At 37.9% G+C, this 24347-nt stretch overlaps 3 protein-coding genes across 5 annotated transcripts in view; all 3 read right to left on the bottom strand.

Annotated features, from left to right (window-relative positions):
* The window catches only part of irak3 (interleukin-1 receptor-associated kinase 3), a 31254-nt gene extending 24170 nt beyond the window's left edge, over positions 1–7084 (bottom strand). The window contains exon 1 of the mRNA XM_061960668.2: positions 2524–7084. Within this exon, the coding sequence (XP_061816652.2) occupies positions 2524–2626 (103 nt within the window). The 5' untranslated portion in view covers positions 2627–7084. The remainder of the gene's footprint in view (positions 1–2523) is intronic.
* Positions 7085–7231: 147 nt separating this feature from the next.
* Positions 7232–18746, bottom strand: LOC140678814 (beta-2-microglobulin-like). 2 transcript variants are annotated; one of them, XM_072913188.1, is made up of 4 exons: positions 18580–18746; positions 13305–13577; positions 12373–12410; positions 7232–8944 (listed from the first exon to the last, which is right to left on the bottom strand). In XM_072913188.1, the coding sequence occupies exons 1-3, from the start codon at positions 18719–18721 to the stop codon at positions 12397–12399; spliced, it is 429 nt and encodes a 142-aa protein (XP_072769289.1). In that variant the 5' UTR covers positions 18722–18746; the 3' UTR covers positions 7232–8944; positions 12373–12396. The 2 variants fall into 2 exon arrangements, with proteins under 2 accessions (XP_072769289.1, XP_072769290.1); XM_072913189.1 differs by having other exon boundaries at positions 13355–13577.
* Positions 18747–19731: 985 nt separating this feature from the next.
* On the bottom strand, positions 19732–24229 carry LOC133606581 (beta-2-microglobulin-like). Of its 2 annotated transcripts, none has more exons than XM_061960670.2 (3): positions 24092–24229; positions 23134–23409; positions 19732–20665 (listed from the first exon to the last, which is right to left on the bottom strand). In XM_061960670.2, the coding sequence occupies exons 1-3, from the start codon at positions 24132–24134 to the stop codon at positions 20652–20654; spliced, it is 333 nt and encodes a 110-aa protein (XP_061816654.1). In that variant the 5' UTR covers positions 24135–24229; the 3' UTR covers positions 19732–20651. The 2 variants fall into 2 exon arrangements, with proteins under 2 accessions (XP_061816654.1, XP_061816653.1); XM_061960669.2 differs by lacking the exon at positions 24092–24229 and adding an exon at positions 23710–23875.
* Between the last annotated feature and the right edge of the window lie 118 nt (positions 24230–24347).

Raw genomic sequence — 24347 nt, 5'->3', positions numbered from 1 at the left:
GACTCCGAGAAGATCTTCTCCATCTGCACCAAGCTCATCGGCGGTATGCCGGACACCTCGTATGGAATAACGTGATCGGGCAGGCACGCTGTTTATATCGTGGGAAAGCGGACATAAAAAAAGGCTGTCCTCACTCAGGTCCGCATGGAGTTGGAGGGGGCGTGGCCTCCAGCTCTAGCTAAAAATCGGGAGATTTTCGGGAGCATATTTGTTCCGGGAGGTTTTCGGGAGAGGCGCTGAATTTCGGGAGTCTCCCGGAAAATTCGGGAGGGTTGGCAAGTATGTTGCTATACTTCTTGGTGTGTTGATGAATGTACAGCCGAGAGGCAACAGTTCCGAGAAGGCAGCAGACTCGCCAGCATTTATCCAGGTTTTAGTGACGAACAATAAATCCAAAGAATGCGATTTGAAGAAATCTTGAAGGATGAAAGTTTTATTCGTGACTGACCTTGCATTCACAAGTGCATACTTTGTCCCAGTTTCTGAAACAGCCGCCGGAGCTGCCTGGCTCAGCGGCCTATGGTTGCAGTGATTCCCGCCGCTTAAACTCCCAGGAGAAGAGCCATAAATGTATATAACAAGTATATTTAATGTTGTTGGCCACTGTAACATTATACACAATGCACAAACATCATCGCTAATGATACTCCATACATATACAGAACATATTTACAGACTTCTTTGGCGTACCACAGTTTGAGAATCACTGGCATATATTGGATGTGTAAATTAGAATTATTGGCGCAGTGGAAGAGTGGCCGTGCGCGACCCGAGGGTCCCTGGTTCAATCCCCACCTAGTACCAACCTCGTCATGTCCGTTGTGTCCTGAGCAAGACACTTCACCCTTGCTCCTGATGGGTGCTGCTGGTTAGCGCCTTGCATGGCAGCTCCCTCCATCAGTGTGTGAATGTGTGTGTGAATGGGTAAATGTGGAAGTAGTGTCAAAGCGCTTTGAGTACCTTGAAGGTAGAAAAGCGCTATACAAGTACAACCCATTTATCATTTATCATTTAAATCCGATTTAATAACTTTCTACCAGTGATTGTTACCCCTGGTTGATATTTGGGGACGGCGTGGCGCGGTTGGGAGAGTGCCCTAAGGGTTCGATCCCCGCTTCTACCAACCTAGTCACGTCCGTTGTGTCCTTGAGCAAGACACTTCACCCTTGCTCCTGATGGGTCGTGGTTAGCGACTTGCATGGCAGCTCCCGCCATCAGTGGGTGAATGTGGAAATAGTGTCAAAGCGCTTTGAGTACCTTGAAGGTAGAAAAGCGCTATACAAGTATAACCCATTTAAGTGTTGTATGTGCATACAAATGTTTTAATATAAAAAAAAAAAATGTAGGTTGTATTTTTCCTCTTTTGTTGAGAATAATTGTTGTATGTTCTTGGGTAGTAAGTTATAGTTTGCTTTGGGTATAATTTTAACGGTTTGAGAATTTACTATAGTATGAAAGTAGAAAAAAATACATATAATGAGTGTTTTGAACGACTCTTTGAAAGAAACGGCTCATCCCATATAGCCAAGTCATAAGAATCGATTCAATTAGCATTACTAATAGAATATAGCAGTAAATTATTTCAAACTGTGGAACGGCCTACATCAAGTGGTACGCTAAAGAATCACTTGATAAAAATACAGTGTTTTATTTTCCTATATTGCAGGGGTGGGCAAACTTTTGGGCTCAGGGGCCACATTGGCTTTTGAAATTTGACATATGGGCCGGGCGAGCACATGATGCATTTCAAAGCATTGCAAATATGTTGGAACTAGGAGTAGGCTTCTCACACATGGGCTATTTTAATCATAATACATCTATCCATCCATCCATTTTCTACCGCTTGTCCTTTTTGGGGTCACGGGGGGTGCTGGAGCCTATATCAGCTGCATTCAGGCGGAAGGTGGGGTACATCTATTTTCAACAATATCATATCATCAAAGAAACATAAAAATGGTATTTAGGGTTAACGCTTACATTTTCTTTTAGTGGGAGCAGTGTTTTTAATCACCCATTTTTGCCAGTGCCTCTAAGTCTAGTATCAGTTTTGTTGTGGTAATTCTCAAAACAGATTCTCTATTCTGTTTTAATATTTCGGGGGCCGGATTAATGGGACCATCGGGCCGGATGTGGCCCACAGGCCGTAGTTTGCCCACCACTGATATATTATACACTGTATTGCTGTTCAAACTGTGTATTATGTTACAGTGGCCAAAAATATTAAATATACTTCTTGTTTTCATTAAAAACGGCCTTGTTTTTAATGAATACTTGGGCTTACTACGTTACTGTATTTTGATGTTGGTCATTATATGGCTACCCAAGTACCACTATAATATAGTGGTACTTGGGTAGCCATTTTTTTGAGGTGGTACTCGGCGAAAAAACGTTTGAAGACCACGCAGTATAGTATTCCTGTTTTGATACTACTATAAGTACTAACAATAAATGTGTATATTATTACGAATAATGAAAACAATAACAAAAAGTACTATTATTACTTTTAAAAAAAATTAAACTCACCGAGAGCGCGCCATCCATAGCGGCAACATTCAATGTCCATTATTTGGCAGAATTGTTCAATGACCAACGGGGGAACATCGTAAAGAAATGTATGTGGCTCCATTTACACGACTGCTCTAACAAATACACGCACACACACTTACACGCACGCTGACACATATAGTGGTATACATTTGAGTGTGGCGAAAGTGCGGAAAGTCCCCCACAGCTCGATTCATTGATTGTTTGAAACTTATGATGAAACGATGAAAAAAGTTTGACTCATATCTACGTCAAACATCTATTTAACCGCGTCATCCACTGTAAACAAAGTTTTGACGCTCAAAAACAAATATTTAAGCTAAAAAGAAACTTTTATGGCTGCATATACAATGTGTATTAATTACACAGTGACGTCACGCTTTTTAAAAGCAACTCTTTTTAAAAGCAACTTGAGGCTTAAAATCAAGATTTTCATAGCTAGCGATTTAGCAAAAGCAGTTGTATTGTAATATTTGAAATCATCTTATTAACCCATTAGAAATGTGTTAAATGGCTTTTAAATGGCGAAAAATACGCGTTAAACATTGTAAAAACATTTTACCGGACACATTGCCATTTAGGGAAGTCATAGCTGTAAGGGGCGGGACTAGGTGGGCGTCCATCCTGATAACAACAATACCAAACCAATGGTGATATCAGCATCAGATCGATACTAAACTGATATGATCGATATTTTTCTGCTCTCGTGTGAATTTATTTTTACATATGAATTTGTATCTATGTATTTGCACACGCACACAAACACTAAACAACTATTAATATTTATTGTACAGCAATACAAATGTGCAGGAAAGGTTTGGAAGACCCTGAGTCTTGTAGAGTCACGTCGCCCAACATATCACAATTATATAGCAGCAGCAAGAAAAAACAAGTCAAATGCAATCATCTACAACGATATATAGTTCACTCCAGACCAACATAGCCTTCAAATGTGTTTACATGAATAAAATGCAGTTGTGGATTAGATATCAGGGTATTTTTTCTGTTGACATTCTTAAATTATTTACAAAGGGGAATATTTGCTACAACTTTTAGTGTTTTTTATTCATGTTCATTAGTGCAGGGGTTCTTAATCTTTTTGACCTCGGGGCCCAACTTTTCCACTACACAGGGTGCCGGTACCCACTCAAATATTAACATTGAATTAGTCATCTTACTCTTGAATTTAATTTATATAAAATTACGAGTGCAGCTGGGATAGGCTCTAGCACCTCCGCGACCTCAAAAGGGACTAGCGGTAGAAAATGGATGGATGGATGGAATTATATCTAACCTACTTACAGTTTACAACACTGTCAAATGATATGTAACCACGATTAATATTTATTTAACACATAGACCTTAGGCCTAAGTCAGGCTGATTAAAAACATAAGCATAGTAGGGGACTCATAAATAACTGACAAAAACAAATTTACACACAATTATGTTGTGCTAAAATAAATATACAAAATTCGAAATGAATATGTTTCTTAACTAAACTGTCAATAAAATTAACGCGCGAATGAAAATACAATTTCACCACTTTAGTCATAATTTTTTGCGCTTAAGAAACTTCTCTAAGACTTTAGCTCCAGATTTCTTGTTTGTTTCACGTTGTCATTACTGCCACAAGTGGTGGAAAAGTGTATTACAACGGCGTACCGCTTCGGCCCATACGGACCACAGCTGAGAAACAGATATTTTTTGGCGGCCCTCTAAGTAAATGGTAAATGGGTTATACTGGTATAGCGCTTTTCTACCTTCAATGTAGGGCTGGGCGATATGGACTTTTATTAATATCTCAATATTTTTAGGCCATGTCACGATACACGATATATATCTCAATATTTTTGCCTTAGCCTTGAATGAACACTTGATGCATAAAATCACAGCAGTATGATAGTTCTATGTGTCTACATTAAAACATTCTTCTTCATACTGCGTTAAAATATGCTAATTGTAAACTTCCATGCAGAGAGGGAAATCACAACTAAGTCAATTTACCAAAACTGTATTTATTAAACAGTTATTAAGCAGTGGCACAAACATTCATGTCATTTCAAAACAGAAAGTGCAAGATTGTCAGAGACATTTTAAAACAAGCTATTAGTGCACTTTTGTGCATGATGTCACTAAGATGACATAACAAAACAAGACTAAATTAAAGTGCACTTTTTGTACAGAACGCCACTACAATAGTTTAAAACAAATAAAGTGCACCTCTGTGCATGATGTCACACAAGATATTTCAATAACTGTCAAATAAAAATTAGCTGTATAATAGGAAACCAAATAGTGTATGTGCTTCACTATGTGGTAGGTTACTGCGTACGTTATCTCCTTCTGTTGTTGACTATTTTTTTCATACGGTGTTGATGTGGAAATGGTGTTGATGTGCAGGTTGCTTGGGCATTTTGTGGGTGTGGCACCGGCCGGAGATGTTGACATGCGGAGTTTCAAGCACTCTTCATTCTCTAGCGGGTGACTTTTCAAATGATGCTACGAATTAGCAGTAATGCTACTTTTTGTAGCAATGCTTTTACTTGACATATTACGGTTGTCTGTTCAACATCTTTCCGCTTGAAGCCAACCCACCGCCAGACGATGGAACCCCTGCTGTTTTTCTTGGGAGTTAATTCTTCCTCCATTTTGTTGCCAGATTCGCACCTTCTTTCTCGTATTACCACTCACACCACAGCTAATGTTACCCATTCCGCTACCTCTCTGCTCCGTGAGGGCGTATGACACGTATGTAAGAAGGTGCGCTTGTTTTATGTCTCTGTGAGAACGGGAGACCAGATAGAGTGAGAAAGGCCTGTAGTGTAAAGCTAAAAGCAACTGCGTGAGAACTTACACTCGAATGTCACGATATAGTCGTTTTCTATATTGCACAGAAACAAACCCGCGATATATCGAGTATATTCGATATATCGCCCAGCCCTACTTCAAAGTATTCAAAGCGCTTTGACACTATTTCCACATTCACACACTGATGGCGGGAGCTGTCATGCAAGGCCCTAAACACAACCACAACCCATCAGGAGCAAGGGTGAAGTGTCTTGCCCAGGGACTAGGATGAATGAAGCCGGGGGAATCAAACCAGGAACCCTCAGGTTGCTGGCACGGCCGCTCTCCCAACCGAGCCACACCGTCCCACGCGTTCTCAGTGCAAGAGTGGGCCCCCCGGCCATATGGTTAAGAAACACTTCATTAGTGCTTCAATTATATGACAAATTATAATACAGTGGTCCTTCATTTATCGCCGTAAATTGGTTCCGGACATGGCTGTGATAAATGAAAGTTGCGCGAAGTAGGAATCATTAATGATAAGTCAAATAAATATGTTTTTTAACATTTCAACAGTCATCTAGACATAAAATAACACCCTTTAGTCACCTTTACACCCTTTTTATTATCCCATATAGTCTGAGGCTGAGCCAATCAGTGGCCACCATACTGAACAGCACGCTCTGATTAGTTTGGTCTCCACCAGTGGCCAATACTACTAATATTTATATGTTTAGTTTATTCAGCCATTGTTATGCTTGAGAATGCTTAAGTTGGTACCAAATAATCGTAGAATATGCTTGAAAAAAACTGCCATGTTGTGACGCTACAATATTTGAAGCATGATGTGGCGACTAAACTAAAAAGCCAAAAGAGCAGGACCACACTGATTGAGTGGAGATCTGCTTACAATTTCAATGTTGCCACTCATATGAATAAAACACAAATAGCTCATTACTCTTTTATTTTTTTTGTCAAAGTAGCTCTCATACACAATTTGGAATGGCCAGCAGGGGGCACCATTACATGCACTTGACATTGCTTGACCTAATGGCAGGGTGTCCATCCATCTATCCATTTTCTACCCCTTGTCCTGGGGTCGCGGGGGTGCTGGAGCCTATCTCAGCTACATTCGGGCGGAAGGCGGGGTAAACCCTGGACAAGTCGCCACCTCATCACAGGGCCAACACAGATAGACAGACAACAATCACACTCACATTCACACACTAGGGCCAATTTAGTGTTGCCAATCAACCTATCTCTAGCCTACATTTAAAATGTGAAATTATGACAAGATACTGTACATGTATTTATTGATTACTAACGTGAATCAAAAGGCCCAAGATATTGTGTGCCTCAGTGGACTAGCTTACAGCCTTTTAATCAGTTCTTTTTTTTTTAGCATATACAGTGTTGTCAAACATTTACAAACACTCGGCATGTCATATTAAGTTGATAGATGATACTAAAACTTTATTGGGTACAAAGTAACCAAAAGTAGAGTAGTTTCAATTTATTTTAATATGCACTTCTCTTTATACCGTAGTACTGTACAGCAATATTGCCAGTTTCTTTGAAAAAGTAATCTGATAATGAATTACTTATTTAAAAAGCAACATTCACACGCTAGGGCCAATGTAGTGTTGCCAATCAACCTATCCCCACTTTATTAGTCAAGTCAAAATTAATAATCAGTTTTAAATATGGTTTACCATATTTGTGATGAAACGCGTCACTTCTGCTTCCTACAGAGTAGATCACATACATTTACTGTCACTGAGGAAAAGGTTGATACCTTCAGTAGTTTAAATGAAAACTGATGGTTTTCTTTTCGCCTTCCCATATTCTTCACTCTGCTTAAGTAAATCCGTTTCATTTTCAATAATACAATTTTTAAAAAAATCCCAAAACTGCACCAACAAATTCTGTTTTGGTCCCACTAAACATGCCAGTTGTGTGAAATGGTCCACTGTGTGAGCAGGGAGGGGGATATTTCAAAACAATCATGACTGGTTAATTATTGTTGGTGTATTTTAACTGTACAAATTATGACAAAATATATAAATAATTTAAGGATCTTCAAGGTTTTATACTGCCGATTCCAATCATCCATGAGAGTGAGATCAGCCGATACCAATGCCGATCACATGTATTAACTGTACATTTTTCCATTTATTTATGGTAACTTCTATTGACAGTTTAATAATATCAACACAATATTTAAAATAGTTCCCTATTCTCTTCTACTACACAAAACTGTTCAAGCAAAATAAAGTCAATAGTACACAATAACTAAAGAAAAGCAAAAACTACCATCTGCTACTCATTCAACCATTAGGTATTAACCTCAAAGTACTTCTGTGTCCAGGGAATTATTCCCTCCGTTTATTAACCTTAACAAAAGCAACAAAAAAATTATGAGAAAAGATGAAAAAAAGACTGATCGGATCACTAGCGATCATATAGTGATATTAGCTTGGGTGTGGACGCCACCAGTTTACAGTGTAGTGATCTGACTGAGACAATGCTGACACACCTGCAGTTGTTGTAAAATGATAATCTACCTAGACTCTTATTAATATACTTATTAGTTTCCAGTTAACAACTGTTTACTTTCTGCTGTAACGCAGTTCCATCAACACTTCTTAAACTTTACTAAGCACTTCTTTATTGGTGTTGTTTCGAGATAGCTTCTCTCAACGTGTAACATGTTGAGGCTCGTCCTCCAGTGATAATATTTGATAATGATACTTAAGATACAAAAAAATGAAGTTTAAGTGCCGTAATGGAGGTGATTTTTATAGGTCAGCAGCTCCACACTGTGTATGGAGATATACAATGAGCTGCTAGCTTGTCAACCGGAGAGAATCAGCGTTTGTGATCCGCATAAAAAGACGTTAATCTGCAATGGCCGATCATGTACTTATTCACAAAAATCGCCTAAACGGCACAACCCAAAAATAATTGTTTCAAATAGAAAAAAACTGTAATTGTCGTTTTCATGAGACAATTAGGGTCCCTTAGAATCGCAACTTCCTGTTTGCCTTAAGGTAAATTGGTCCCTGGGTCTGATCAGCGCTTTACACGTGAGTTGTCCTCGTGCTAAAAACGTGACTTGTCGCATGTATGCTGTCACTCCCAAAATGCAAGAAGAAGGTAAATATATCTTTTTGAGAAGGAAAATGACAAAAATAATAATGCACAGTGACTTTAATCTGATTACTGGTTTGTAAACAGATGTAAACAGATTACTTGTTACAGCAAAACCTGGTCATATTAGACTAAAGTAACGAGTTACCGGCATCACTACTGTACAGTATATTAAACTTGTATGACAGTCTGAGCTACAAATTAACGCATTTTATATTATTTCTGATTGTAAAGATGGTCAGGGAGTGAAAACGAAGTGTTTTATAGTTTTGGCAGTGGATTTTGTGAACATAACCCACTGGTTTTTGTTTTGTGTTCATTTAAATTCATAAATGGAGTCTGTTGGTCTGGCAACGCCCAAGCCTGAGGTACAGGCACGTTGACAACCTTTTCCTGGCGATGATGAAAACCACCACAGCGAGTGGATGCCACACAACTCTGCCAACGATGACGTGCCTTCAACTGCAAGACAAAAGATGCAATTATTTACCTCCATTTCCTGACTAGATCACAACTGAACAGTGTACTTTTGGTAAATGTATAGGTGTCATGGTTAGCACTTGAGTTGTGCGCACGGGCCCTACACCCTGTTTGTGCTAACACCCTGTCAGAATGTAATATCTAGGGGTGTCGGAAAAAATTGATTTTAGAATTAATCGCGATTCTTATTTGTAACTATTATTAATCGATTAAAAAAATCGATTAAAAAAAAAAAAAAAAAAGTAGTGCTGTTGGAATCTGTCCTGTCCAGCTATTCAGGCAAATCATATTGTTGATGTAGATGCCCATTTCTGCTGTAAAGATTTACTGAAGAAAAGACAAGTGTGACTGAGGTACTTCTCTTGTTGCCTTATTTGTATTTGACTTGATTAAATGTTTGGGCAGAATTTTATTAAACGAAACCAGTTTTCTTTTAAGTAATATAGGATTTTTTTTTTTATGGAGGAATGTAGTCAATCATAGAACTGGCACCCAATGTCATTAAAAAGTATTGATGTATGAATGGATGATTTTGAGTCAAAAATCGTTTTGAATCGAGAATCAAGTCTGAATTGAATCGTAACCCCCAAAAATGGAATTGAATCGTGTGGTGCCCAAAGATTCACAGCTCTAGTAATCTGGTGTGTTCAGGTAGTGTCGGAGGCAGATATTTACATATACCCGTATTTAAGTGTTACTTCTTTAATTTCATAATCATAGTACAAAACAGCTAGTGTTATTCTTCCAATTGTGGTCTTTTGGTTGTCTGCAAATACTGTGTGCTAACCTTGGGTATGGAATGTAAGAAAGAGAGATACTCCTTCTTCTTATCTATTCTTCTGTCCAGATGCGGAGGACAATGGGCATGTGTTTAGGCTGGAAAGACAAGACAACGACGCTGGGAGGGAGAGAGACTTTATAGAAGAGAAGGTTTCCATTTTTTAGAGCAGACCATCTTAGCTGCGCGATTGAATGTTCTATGCTGGACTGGTCTCATGATATTTACAAAGCTTTGCAAATATATTACAAAATACCTATTCTGTCTCTGGTGGTTCTTTTACTCAGCTTTAAGTGTCGTAAAGAGCTTGGGAGCGACGACAAGAAACTTGAATTCCCTGGGAGGAACAACTGGTCCAAACGCAACAATTGGCATTTGTCAGCTGCGTCACTTTGTCGCCACATTCCACTGTGTTTTGTTTTGGCTCCTCAAACCAACCGGTTGGGACATAATGCTACTCCACCGGTTTATGTCTCCTGTTAGAAGGAAGTGTTTTTTTCTCACTAATGCCAACACAATCATCAGGGCCCGAGCAGCAAAAAGCTGCGAAGGCCCAATTGAAATTTCTTCATTTGTTATTATTCGCCCAATTCAACCGCATTTTTGAGGGACTTGAGACAAAAAAAAAAGATGCATGAAAACGTAACTAATTTTGCAGGCGCGTAAGGTCCAGTGAAAAATTTGATGTGTTTGGGGTCCCAAACCCAAAATGTCAATATTGAGACTCTAGCGCCCCTGCCACCAGATTCACGTATTGTGAAAAATAAACAGGAAGTCAGCAATCTTGGTTTTTGTCAGCCATTTTTAGGCCAAAAACAGGGGTCATTCTTGAACAAACTCTTCCTAGGGACTTTGACCAAATGAGTCGCGATTAAAATGACAGATACTAGACAGATGAGCGATTATATATTGCAAAGGAATTTTGCCTACAACGTAAGATATGGGCCTGGCATGGCGCCAAACTTTAATCTGATGGTTTGCTACAAAACTTTTAACAGTTGTAACTCAGCTCAGTACAAATCCTGCTACCATCACCTTGGACAGGACACTTGCCTCCAGTGCAGACCACACTGATGAATGTGAATGAATGTTTGATGGTGGTTAGAGAGGCCCTTGGCGCCAATTGGCAGTTACTTTTCCGTCAGTCTCCCCCTAACAAGCCGTGGCTACAAATGTAGCCTACCACCATCAGTGTGTGGATGTGGCTTGAATAAATGATGGGTTCTCAGTGTCACACACTTTCAGTCACTAGAAAGAAATGCATATAAATCTAATTCATTATTATATTATTATTATTATTATATATTATCACAAGTTGTTTTTTACCGTTTTTATCTTTCATTGAACTTTTTTTAATTCATTTTCAACATCAACAGTTTTTTAGTCATTCTACTTATAATCCCCAACCACTTTCATATTGTTTGTTCATCATTACGGCACTAAATTGGCCCTAGTGTGTGAATGTGAGTGTGAATGTTGTCTATCTGTGTTGGCCCTGCGATGAGGTGGCGACTTGTCCAGGGTGTACCTCGCCTTCTGCTTGAATGCAGCTGTGATAGGCTGCGGCACCCCTCGCAACCCCGAACGGCACAAACGGTAGAAAATGGATGGATTTTATTTTTTTACATTTTTGACAATTTTAATCTTCAACAGGTGTTTTGTCATTCTACTTGTAACGTCAAAACAACTTTAATATTGTTTGTTTATTCTTAATATTCTCGGCTAATGTTTGGTTTTTCCTTTCAATAGCTTTTTGGTCATGTGACCATGAATCCAAAGACCACTTTTGTATTATTGGTTTATCATTGCTATACTTTACTTTGATTCGTTTTTTTTAGTTTCCCGTTACATCCTCACCTCAAGCTGCTTGATGGCTGTGACGTAGTTAGTAAACATTCTACACTACTATGTACTACATTACAATTCAATTAGGAGACCGATAATAAGCTGTAAAAAACGGATTGTCACAGTATTCAGAAGTTACAATATGTAAATTTGTTGTGTTAGTTGGTCATCATGTCAAGCGATTTTTTAATTAAAAAAACAACATTATAAACATATCTAATATACATTTTAGAGGTAGATTAGCAGTCTAATCACTTGTGAAATGTAATAAATTGTGGTGAAGTCTGTTAGCTGCTAGGCGGACATCGTAGTTCACTAGCTACAACACCTGATAAAACACGAATGTCATTACTATGAAAACCAATAATCTTTATAGTTACTTACACTGACTTATGTTCTTTTCTTTTCAGCGTTCTTCCCATAACACTGCGCGCGACAGCGGGTGAATGCATTATCGTGTAGACAAAAGACTGTTTTGAAACTCCACTTTTGTGGATGGATATCGTTTTAACACTGAAAAGGCGTTTTTTTTTAAAGTATCCGACGTGTTCATGGTTTTCGCTCTTCTGGATAATAGGGACACCACTTGTTTGACATGAACATCCACAACCGAGGGGCCAAAGACTAAGACTAGGGGTAAGGGGCAGATTTGGACTTCAGCCTTAATCTTCTTGAGACAAAGCAGACCTAAGGTTATCAAGGAAAGTATAACGATAACTAATAATGATATAGCACAAACGTATATTTACTTAGTTACATAAGCAGGGATAATGAAACCAGTACATACCCGAAACAAGGGAGTGCAAATAAATTAGGTATCAGCTTCTGCAGACAGAGACAAAAACAAAAAGTGAAATATTTCACTTGATTTGTACATTAGTATTTCATTAACATTGATTGCCTGTTTTACTTAAGTCAATGCATTATATCTACATAACAGTCACACAAACTGGTATACAATATAAGGTAATAATATCTAAACACAATTTGCATCCAGAATAAAAACTGAACCAAAACCATTTATGCAATTGACTCGCTGTGGCAAATATTGCAAAACAATAGTTTAAAAAAATGTTTTAATTAAATTATTAAAAACAAAGTCAACATTTTCTTGGATATTTTTTGTGGCTTCATTTGACCAACCACAGTCCAGAGAACTACAATAACATATAGTTAGTTTTGCCTTTACAAAAATACACATTTTTTAATTACACTATCAGGGATTAATTTATTATGTTTGTTATTGTGATGTAGTACTGCACTGCCACCATCACATCATCCATTATTAAGCTAGTGTTATTATAATAAAACATTTAAAATAACTAGACGTCACTGCTTAGCAATCATGATGAAGTTAACGATACTACAAAGCATGTTGACATAAACGGATCCAGTTTTAATCGAAATTATCCCTTTGGATTTCAAATTTTATGTCAACAAAAGCGGTCGACAATGTATGTATAATTTGAAGTAATGCATTTTTTAGTAAAAGGAACATAGTGGACCAAGACTTCATAAGTGGCTCGACGTAGACTAGTTGTGAACATAAACGGGACCAAATAAAGCAGATTCTATTGTATATCATTGCAAAGTGTGGTTAATTATGCTATTATGTTATATTCATATATTATTATTCATGTATATGATGTCTAGCATTTATTTCTCTATAGCTCGGCCTTGTATGATATGATTTTCAAATAACTTCAAAAGTAAATGTACCCCAAACAAACACTCTGGACATTCCCATGTGAGTCACAAGGCAGGCGTACTCCTCTCCTTTTTGCGGAGTGAAGAGAGCATGTTTGGTCATGTAGTAGTCCCAGTTGTCCTCAAAGGCCATCTCCGTCTGATTAGCCTCCAGCATCACCTCGGTATCCTTCAGCAGGTCGAGTTTGATCACCGGTGGGTAGAAGTTGCTCGCATGGCAGAGGAGGATGTTTGGTTTTCCCAAGTCTCCTTGTGTCCGACTATACACCTGAACTAGTGGTGGGGCTGAAAACAGAAATATTTTACACACAACTCAACTGGCGAACAAGATCATCAGGTGTGCTGTGGAAAATGTTCCAATTTCATTTAATTGGTCTGGTAATTATTATTAATTTGGCTTGGTTCATTACAAACTCCTTCTGTACACCTTCATGGCCTTCCACAACCTCGCCCCTCCATACCTGTCTGATCTCCTGCACGTCACCATCCCCACTAGTTCCATCAGATCCTCCTCCTTCATCCACCTCTCTGTGCCCCCTGCCCACCTCATCACTATGGGGGGCAGAGCCTTCATTCGCTCTGCTCCCCAGCTCTGGAACAATCTACCACTTGACCTCCGTAACTGCGACTCTCTGCCCACCTTCAAATCTAAACTCAAAACACACCTGTTCTGGTCTGCCTACTATGTCTAAATCACCAAATACTCTTGCCCTATTTTTATTCTATTGTGTTGTTTATTTATTTGCCTTGGTTTTATTGTAGTTTATATTGTTGTAAAGCGACCTTGAGTTTCCTGAAAGGAACTATGAAATTAAATGTATTATTATTATTATTAATCAGTGCCAGCGTCAGATAACGACATTTACAGAAAGAGGAATATAATTAACTTGTGTATCCACCTGTTACTACTTTTTACAACAGTAAGGCCCTGTACTGTGAATGTTTTCTCATGTAAATTACATGTCTTGACTCAATAAATGTTGGAAAACACTGAGTAAGGACTTTGGCCTAATTAAATGTGCTGCAACAAATATGAGATAAAACGCATCACATCACTAAATAAATAGATACATAAATCTTTTTAAATAAATGAACCGGCCATATAAAAGGTTTAATGTAGTCATTGAAGATGATATAGAATATTGATATCAATAAATGAACATTAAATTAGCTTTATCCATGTAGCTTAAAGAAAACAACAGTTCCATGAGCAAGCTCAGTTTTTGTGGAATTACAAGATTGTATATGTATATATATATATATTTATTTTTGTGTGTGTGTCTTTTTTTGTTGTTGTTTTTTATTTATTTAATATAGGATTTCAAATCTAGCAACATGTTACACCACTGTTGTTCATCTGATATGTACGTAATTGCAGTACACTGCATGTCAAATCATAGTGGGTTGTTTTATTTCCACTTATCTAAAGCAGGTGGATTTCCGAGTAATACTTAATAATAATAGAAATAAATGTGTACACTAAATAATAAAAATAAAATGTACAAATATAAATACATTGTAAGATAATTAGGTCAAGAAATGATTGCATTAATCATGTACACACTTGGATTATTAGGAGTGTAATGATTCGTTTTAACAACGATTCGAATAAAATCATAATTTGATGTTGTCGATACAATTCAGGGACGATACTTGTTTATTTAGAACGATACGACCTGAAATGATTCAGTGAGTTGAAATTGATTCAGTAACTTTTTAGCCCCCAAAAATAAATCAGCGGCTGTGAAATAAATAGTGGATACTCCACACTGCAGTTGAAGTTTCCTCTATTCCTGTTATTTCTTGTAAGAGAATTATGTGTAAATGAATGATGAATACAAACAAGCAAGTAAACAACAATTAATGGCCAATGCATTCACATCATATTTGAACACTTTAGGTTCAATTAAGAGGAAACTTTTTCTCCTCTCATTTTTCACATTCAAAACCGTTTTAATAAAACTACAGGAACCAACATTTTAACAGTAGTTACCTGCTACTTTTGCTGTTGTTCTTCAGCATAAAAATAATGCAATATTATTAATATAAAAAATTAAATGCTACCAACATCTCTACATGTTGAATGAACACCAGGTTTACCTGAGAAATTAAGTGCATGCAAATCTTTTTAGATTAAATGAGCAATGGTTCAACCTGCTACTATCATTTTAATAAACAGCTGAAGCAGAGAAAAGTCGCAACATCATGAAGCCACAGCACAACAACTTTCAGCTATAGCATGATTGCAAAAGTCACAACAAATACAAACGCTGCAACACAAAAATGATAAGCCAAAACACGACAACATAAACAGCGGACAAGTTTTGGCAAAAGACCATAATGGCCGAGGTGGAAAGTTGAAAAGGGTGTAATGAAAAAAAAGTCAGAAAAGTACCGGTAAGTAAAGTGTGACCACCTTTTCAATCATGAATAATTTTTTTACTTTCTCAATAATACTAATATACTATGTTCATTGTACTGGTTTTAACCTTCCACCTCAGCTTGGTTTACTGGCTAAACTTGCTCCGCTGTCACATCCGTTGTGTCTGTCGCGTACTTTGTATTTTAAAGTTGTGTTTCGGCTTTGTATTATTGTTTTGTTGCATTCGTATTTGTTGTGGCTGTTGCAATTGTGCTGTAGCTGAAATTGTTGTGTTGTTGCTTTATGACTGTCTTGTAGCATTTACATTTGTTGTGACGTCTCTCGGCCACCGTAAGTATCCGCCATTTGTTTTGATGACTGATAAGGTCTGGCAGACAGTTAGGTTAAAGTACCACTGACAGTCACACACACACACTAGGTGAGGTGAAATTAACCTCTGCAATTGACCCATCCCCTTGTTCCAGCGCCTGGGAGGTGAGGGGGGCAGTGAGTAGCAGCGGTGGCCGCACTCTGGAATCATTTTGGTGGTTTAACCCCCAACTCCAACCCTTGATGCTGAGTGCCAAGCAGGGAGGTAATGGGTCCCATTTTTATAGTCTTTGGTATGACTTGTTCCTGGAGGTACTGCAATACCAGGTCGATGCGTGGAGTGGACGGAGCAAGCCCCTATTCCATCTCCTTCAGACTTGAGTAGCCTTTAACGTCTTTATCATTAAAACTGTTAAACTTCATAAAGTTGTTTTTTAGTATCGATATATTGCCTTTAAATCGATGTTGGATCGATACATATCTTCCGGAAGGCCAGCTTGCCGAGCACAGATTGAAGTAGTTGAATCTAGACAATAAATCGATTAATCGTTACACCCCTAAGATTAGTCATGCAATTTATTTTGACCATACAAGCTCTTTTACCTTAACCGCTATATGGTCTGTAATCAGATCAATGCATACTGTATGTCAGTACAAAAATGTATACGTAGACTCCTGACTAGTGTGCATGCTGGTAAATTTCACACCAAAATACACCCTGAATGTTGTGTGCAAATAAATGACATGCATTTAAGTAAAATGTTTAAAAAACGTTCCTACATAACATTCTGACAATAAAATTGCATTAGTGTACAAATGTTGGGGTATTTCCTTAAGATAATTTCCATTATACAGGCCAGTAATCAGCTGTGATTAATCCTGATCAATCCAAGTTCCAAAATGTGATTAATTTGAATTATAAGCCTGCTCAGTGGCCTTGCGGTTAGAGTGTCCGCCCTGAGATCGGTAGGTCGTGAGTTCAAACCCTGGGTCATACCAAAGACTATAAAAATGGGACCCATTACCTCCCTGATTGGCACTCAGCATCAAGGCTCAGACTCCCAAAATGCAACACGGAACGACACAGGAAGTCCTTCATACCGACAGCCATCAGACTGTATAATGCTTATGTTCCTTTTGACTGTACTTAAATGTATAATAGATTCAAATGTGAATAATGCTGTATAATAGACTGTATTTCTGTTATTCACATGTGAATAATGCTGTATAATAGACTGTATTTATATTATTCACATGTAAATAATGCTGTATAATAGACTGTATTTATGTTATTCACATGTGAATAATGCTGTATAATATACTGTATTTATATTATTCACATGTGAATAATGCTGTATAATAGACTGTATTTATATTATTCACATGTGAATAATGCTGTATAATAGACTGTATTTATATTATTCACATGTGAATAATGCTGTATAATAGACTGTATTTATGTTATTCACATGTGAATAATGCTGTATAATAGACTGAATTTATATTATTCACATGTGAATAATGCTGTATAATAGACTGTATTTGTTATTCAAATATGAATAATGCTGTATAATTGACTGTATTTATATTATTCACATGTGAATAACGCTGTATAATAGACTGTATTTATATTATTCACATGTGAATAATGCTGTATAATAATAAACTGTATTTATGCTATTCACATGTGAATAATGCTGTATAATAGACTGTATTTATATTATTCACATGTGAATAATGCAGTATAATAGACTGTATTTATATTATTCACATGTGAATAATGCTGTATAATAGACTGTATTTATGTTATTCACATGTGAATAATGCTGTATAATAGACTGTATTTATATTATTCACATGTGAATAATGCAGTATAATAGTGTTTATTGTCTATTGTGAGCGAACTGTGGTGCTGAATTTCCACCAGTACTTTCAAGTACTTTCTATTCTGTGCTATTCTAGGGTTGGAATTGGGGGTTAAATCACCAGAATGATTCCCGGGCGTGGCCCCCACTGCTGCTCACTGCTCCCCTCATCTCCCAGGGGGTGAACATGGGGATGGGTCAAATGCAGACGGTAATTTCACCACACCTAGTGTGTGAGTGTGACTATCAGTGATACATTAACTTTATGCAAGCGATTAATGTGATTATTCATGAGTACAAAACATTAATTTGAATGCCCTAAACATTATATATTATAACAAATGTATATAATGATACGATAATAAACACACTTCAACATAATTCACATTTATGCACTTGATTTTTGAAAACCAAAACAGTGGTGTGGCAAACAAAATAACTCGCACACGGAGTTAAATAAATGGCATATATAACACTGCCGGTAGTCGACTTCGTCTTAATTTTGACACGCACACGAAATACCAAAGTCAACAAACGAGTGGTTGAAATTACAGCCACGTTAAATCCATATAGCGGCATAATTTTAACCTAAACATTTATATACCACGTTTGCGTTTGAACAACCGAGTTCTGTTTACCAAATGGACTTGTCTGATACTTCCGTGTTTTAGGGCAATATGCATGTTCACATATTACTACAACATAATACAATTACTGAATGTTTACTTACTTTCTTTAGTCGCTGAAGAGCTCAGGAGACCTAAAAAGACGAAGCCAACAATGCAGAGAGGTGTATTCATGATTTTAAATGGACTGGAACCAACCGACACACAGGTAAGACAGAACTTATGGTAAACGAAAGTAAAACGCATGGTCCGTGGCACGTGACAACGACTCCGCCCATTTGGGCGTGCCTGGGTGATGACGACAGAGCATACTACTGGGCCTGCGCGGAAGTAAACCGACGGCGCCATTTTCTATTGCGCAGTTTAATTATCGTTTTGTTTCACTATTTTACGATATGCAATGTAATCAAAGCCTTGTTTATTATCATCCATCCATTCATTTTCTACCGCTTGTCCCTTTTGGGGTCGCGGGGAGTGTTGGAGCCTATCATGTTCACCCGTTTTGTTATGTCACTAGACGGTTAACCTACTATGACTGATTTTATCCGACCCACTTTCAACACATTAAACTTCCATCCATCCATTTTTTACCGCTTGTCCCTTTTGGGGCCGCGGGGGGTGCTGGAGCCTATCTCAGCACTTTATTAAGTATATTTGAACTACACATTAGTGGGGATAGGTTGATTGGCAACACTAAATTGGCCATAGTGTGTGGATGTGAGTGTGAATGTTGTCTGTCTATCTGTGTTGGCCCTGCGATGAGGTGGCGACTTGTCCAGGGTGTACCCCGCCTTCCGCCCGATTGTAGCTGAGATAGGCTCCAGCGCCCCCCCGCGACCCCAAAGGGAATAAGCGGTAGAAAATGGATGGATGGATGGATTATTCATCACTGCTTATATAATGAGGCCTAAATCTCTAATAATTATATTTAGAGTGCGTCTAGTAGCTTTTTTCCAGCTTGTTTTATTGCTTAGTGGCATGTTAAAAACAATCACATTAAATAATTAGATTGTAATGACAAAAAAAAGTAATCCATCAGTGTTATAATTGACTATGCCAAAAAAACAGTTGCAGGGGGAAAAAGTATGACCTATTATATTTTTGTAATTACGAACCGTATTAATAAAAATGTACTCCGCTCTGAAAATAGTCAACAATACTTGCTTAGGACTGTATATCTTGACCAACATTGGGCTGGTTTCAGCATTTTTTGTGAACACAAATGTGATGAACATATGAACAAGTTTGGACACTGCTGAAAGATGAACATTTTTTATTAGCAAAGTTCATGACATTTTGTCCCATTTTATAAATCAAGATATTAAGAATAATACAAAAACAAACCAATATTTGTTTTCCAAACTCATTATGTTGGCTAACATTTAATTAACCATTTCCTTAGACCCTATTTCATGTGGAAAAAAGTGGCAGTTGCCAAGTGCAAAAACTTGATAGTACCGTATTTTTCGGACTATAAGTCGCAGTTTTTTTCATAGTTTGGCCGGGGGGTGAGACTTATACTCAGGAGTGACTTATGTGTGAAATTATTAAACACATTACCGTAAAATATCAAATAATATTATTTAGCTCATTCACGTAAGAGACTAGACGTATAAGATTTCATGGGATTTAGCGATTAGGAGTGACAGATTGTTTGGTAAACGTATAGCATGTTCTATATGTTATAGTTATTTGAATGACTCTTACCATAATATGTTACGTTAACATACCAGGCACGTTCTCAGTTGGTTATTCCAGGCACGTTCTCAGTTGGTTATTTATGCCTCATATAACGTACACTTATTCAGCCTGTTGTTTACTATTCTTTATTTATTTTAAATTGCCTTTCAAATGTCTATTCTTGGTGTTGGGTGTTATCAAATACATTTCCCCAAAAAATGCGACTTATACTCCAGTGCGACTTATACATGTTTTTTTCCTTGCATTTTCGGCCGGTGCGACTTATACTCCAGAGCGACTTATACTCCGAAAAATACGGTACCTTAAAATAATTGAAAGTGTGATATGATTGATTGAAGACAGCAAATTAAGAACCACCAATGTCCCTCTACAGTCACAGATCAATGGAAGATGTGAAGGAATGAAAGGTAAAATTCCTGCGTTATTTCTGCTGTATAGTGCATTTCTCAGGTTTCACAGATCACTGGACCTCTTCTTACATGTTGACCTCTGGAAAAAAAAAAACATTATTATAAAAACTTTTTTAAAACCATACAATGAGGATTTTTAGTAATTTAGCATTTTAAATGCGTTAATTTCACTCAGTCAAAATATTATATGTAAGCGTGGAAGTGTGTCTCAATTTTCGCAGTTCCATACTTTCACTTAGCAATCTGTGTGCATAAACAAACACAAAATGCTCAGTATATGTATCCAAGTAAACATTGAGACAGACTTCCATAGGGCCTGATTTGCCAAGATCTAAAAACAACACGCTAGACAGCGTGTCCAAAAAATACAATTGCGTGTACTACCAGTGGGTGTGTTGCGTGTGATCTACTTACACTGCGTGTGCAATTGACAAATGGTGGACCGCCTTATTTAAATGAGGATATAGGGCTTTTATCACTTTAAAAATGCATTCAAAAACGGTCAACAATACTTCCATTTACTTTCCGTGATCTGTATAAAAACCAAACTGTCGCGACATTGTTATTGTAAGAACGAACCCTGAAGAACTCTTTTTCTAGCGTAGTAACACATCGGCGTGCTACGCGTGTATTAGCCATAGAAGCTAACTACGGAAAGAGATAAGCTGGCTTCTACGTCAACACAAAACGTGTTTGAGTTTGTAATGCACAGCACAATGCGATAAGACAACAATCTGTACTGACTAAAAAACATGAACAATCATATTACAGTATTTGTAAAGTATTAGCCCACATGTCATGTTTTGTTTGTACACAGCTAGCCAGACAGGTTATGTACTGTTGTTGTAGTAACAGGCATGACGTGCTGCGTGTTTAGTGATCGATATTACAGTGACTCACTCGATGGACAGTTGTCTGGTTGGTTCAGCTGGCCAGGGACATTTTTAATGGTTAATTATGGCTAAGCACGCCATTTATGTCGAAATAGCTTGGCTTCAAATTCCACATTTTGCAGCTTCGATTCACTTTCACCTCACTCTCTCGGCTTACGTCTGCTCCAACGTCTCACTCTTCCTTCGTGCTCGCTTCTCGAAGCAGTAGTTCATTCTTCATAAATTCAGATTCAAAAAGATAAGCTTGTGAATCCTCATTTGTCCAAAAATAGTCGTCTTTGTTGTTTGTTACCAAGTCTGCCATGATTAGAACACACACAAGCGTTTTGTATCCGGAAGTAGAAACACACATCATCGGACGTGCGCTGCTATGGAAACCTTGATTAAAATGATAAAAATACTGTAAATATTGTTCATATTACATACTATTATGCACGTGTCTGTTACTACATTATATACAGACTTGCAGTATGTATACAAAATGTTGATGGAGGGTTTTGAAGTTATTTTAGAGGGCTTTGAAGGCTACAACGGTGACTCCTATACGCCACATTTTCCAAGCGTTTTTTATCATCTTTAAACCCCCCACCCCCAAAATGATATGTGTGTTCTTTTCTCTCATAATAATTGTGAACGATATAAACAATGCCCAAAAAAGTGCGGTTCTATTTTAAGTCATCTAGCAGCAATTAAATTATAAAAGGAAATTGCTGAATAGACGATATGTCCAATATCTTTTTATTTCTGACCGTCCAAAATGTTGACACGCACACGTAGGACGGAGGCTTCTCGTTTGTACGTCGTCTGTCTGTGCAGCGCAAGTACTGACCTTGCAGCTGTGAAACTGTCAATTTGCCCGTCCTCCGTGACACGTGCTAAATAAAACGCAAAATAGTGCTCGCAAAACGGTGATGAGTGTTGATAAACATTGCGTGTGCTAAATAATTGCATTTGCGTTTTCTCCTCCCAGTATTGTGGGCGTTTTGATGATCAGCATATATATTGCATATTAATGAAGACAGACACAAAATGGATTGTAGGCCTTATTCTGCTCACTTAACAGACGCAATTCACTTCGCACATGTTTAGTAGATCAGCTTTGCGTGCGCTATCAAGCTCACACATGTTTTAGTACACGCAAACCTTTAGTAAATCAGGCCCTTAGTCTTTTGAGTGCATTCACTAAAAATGCTAAGTGTAAATGTGGAAGGGAGGTAGTGACTGCATAAGTGACCACATTTCTGCACTAAAATGCATGAGAAAACGCACTTACACAATCAAAATGCTAAGTGTGACGTATTAAAGTACTTGAACTGAGAGCGATACAGCGAAGTACGCAAATTGAAACACACTTTCATACTGAGCATTTTGAGCACCTCAACACACACAAGGCTTTGTTCAGACACTTTTATCTGTGCCTTAAATTGCACAATTCCACACTTCTACTTTGAGTGCAGAATTTAGTTATATATGCACTTATGACAGCTATGCATTCCAAAAACCAGGAAATTCCCTATACCCTTTGTCCTTCAAATAGTTTAGTTTTATTCCGTGTTTTAAATGTATAGTAGGTCTACAGGTAATACATGATTTTTTTTTTAAATTCCAGGAATCAACCCCAGAGATTTTGAAGGACTTTATTATTATAACTCACCCCAGTCGAAGTATTTTGAGGCACTCGTTCCATGAATGACTTCACACATGAACTTGTCTCCTTGCACAAGTTTAGTCTCAATGTGCTTGGTCAGATGGAAGTGCCAGTTCTTCTTGAAGCTCAGATCTGTCTGGACCGCCTCGCCGATCTCCTCTCCATTCTTGAACAACTTGATGTGGATGTCAGGGGGGTGGAATTCGCTCACGTGACAAATCACCATGTTTTCATCTCCAAACTTTGCTGGCTTGAAGCTGTAGACATGAACTTTTGGTGGACCTGCCACGAAGAAGGAAGTTGTGTTACAAAACATATTGTAACATGGGTTCAAAATAAAGGACACATCATGATCAATAATGAGATTATTCTTCCGTGATACCCGTAGTTATGTACAATAGACCTGGTATTGCTTCGTATTAGAAGAAAAACACATAATATATTTGTATTTAACCAGGTACTGCTGGGTGCGGTCGCAACAGTCCAGGAAGTCGTAACCTAACTAACACTACGGCTGTTTCTTAAAAAGCACATCATCCATCCATCCATTTTTCTACCGCTTAAAGTTATACAAATACTTACTGAACTTGGAGTCCACTTCCAAGTAAACAGCAGCCAGGACAAGCAAAAATGCTGGAACCTTCATGTTTCTGACGACCGCTCGCCTTAGTTTAGCGCGTTGAACTAAAACGAAAGTATTTGGTCTACTTAAATAAACAAGAACTAACGTCATTGCCCGCCCACTGGCATAATCAAGACCGACGGTTTATTGGATTTGGTGTTACAGGGCGGGTAAAGGTGTTTGCTCACACAAAGATTCACGCCAGATAACTACGACAACATGTATCCACACAAACGGGGCCGTTTTTAAAAAACTAATCTTATTTGCGTATTGGCATCTCAAACACATAAATGGTGTTTGACTGTACTTACTACAACCCATCCCCTTCCATCCATTTCCTACCGCTTGTCCCTTTCGGGGTCGCTGGAGCCAATCTCAGCTGCATTAAGGGCGGTAGGTGGGGTACACCCTGGACAAGTCGCCACCTCCATCACCTCTAAATAAAAACTTTCTTCTTCGTTTGTTTAATGACGGTTGGCAAGCAACCTTGTGGTGTACACTACCGCCACCTTCTGAATGGAGTGTGAATCTTAGACAAACTTTATTGATCCACAAGGGAAATCGTTCCACACAGTAGCTCAGTAACTTACAAAGGATG

The sequence above is a fragment of the Nerophis lumbriciformis genome, linkage group LG05 (assembly GCF_033978685.3).
Source record: "Nerophis lumbriciformis linkage group LG05, RoL_Nlum_v2.1, whole genome shotgun sequence".
Lineage (NCBI taxonomy): Eukaryota > Metazoa > Chordata > Actinopteri > Syngnathiformes > Syngnathidae > Nerophis > Nerophis lumbriciformis.
The sequence above is the reverse complement of the archived record's forward strand: the minus strand, read 5'-3'. Positions and strand labels throughout refer to the sequence as shown.

Excerpts from the sequence above, each read along its gene's own strand:
- LOC140678814 (XM_072913188.1), bottom strand. The coding sequence starts at position 18,721 with ATGCGTTTTACTTTCGTTTACCATAAGTTCTGTCTTACCTGTGTGTCG. Across the intron at positions 13,578-18,579 it reads CTCTTCAGCGACTAAAGAAA|CCCCACCACTAGTTCAGGTG; the intron begins GTAAGTAAACAT and ends TTCTGTTTTCAG.
- LOC133606581 (XM_061960669.2), bottom strand. The coding sequence starts at position 23,860 with ATGACGTTAGTTCTTGTTTATTTAAGTAGACCAAATACTTTCGTTTTA. Across the intron at positions 23,410-23,709 it reads GGAAGTGGACTCCAAGTTCA|GTCCACCAAAAGTTCATGTC; the intron begins GTAAGTATTTGT and ends TCTTCGTGGCAG.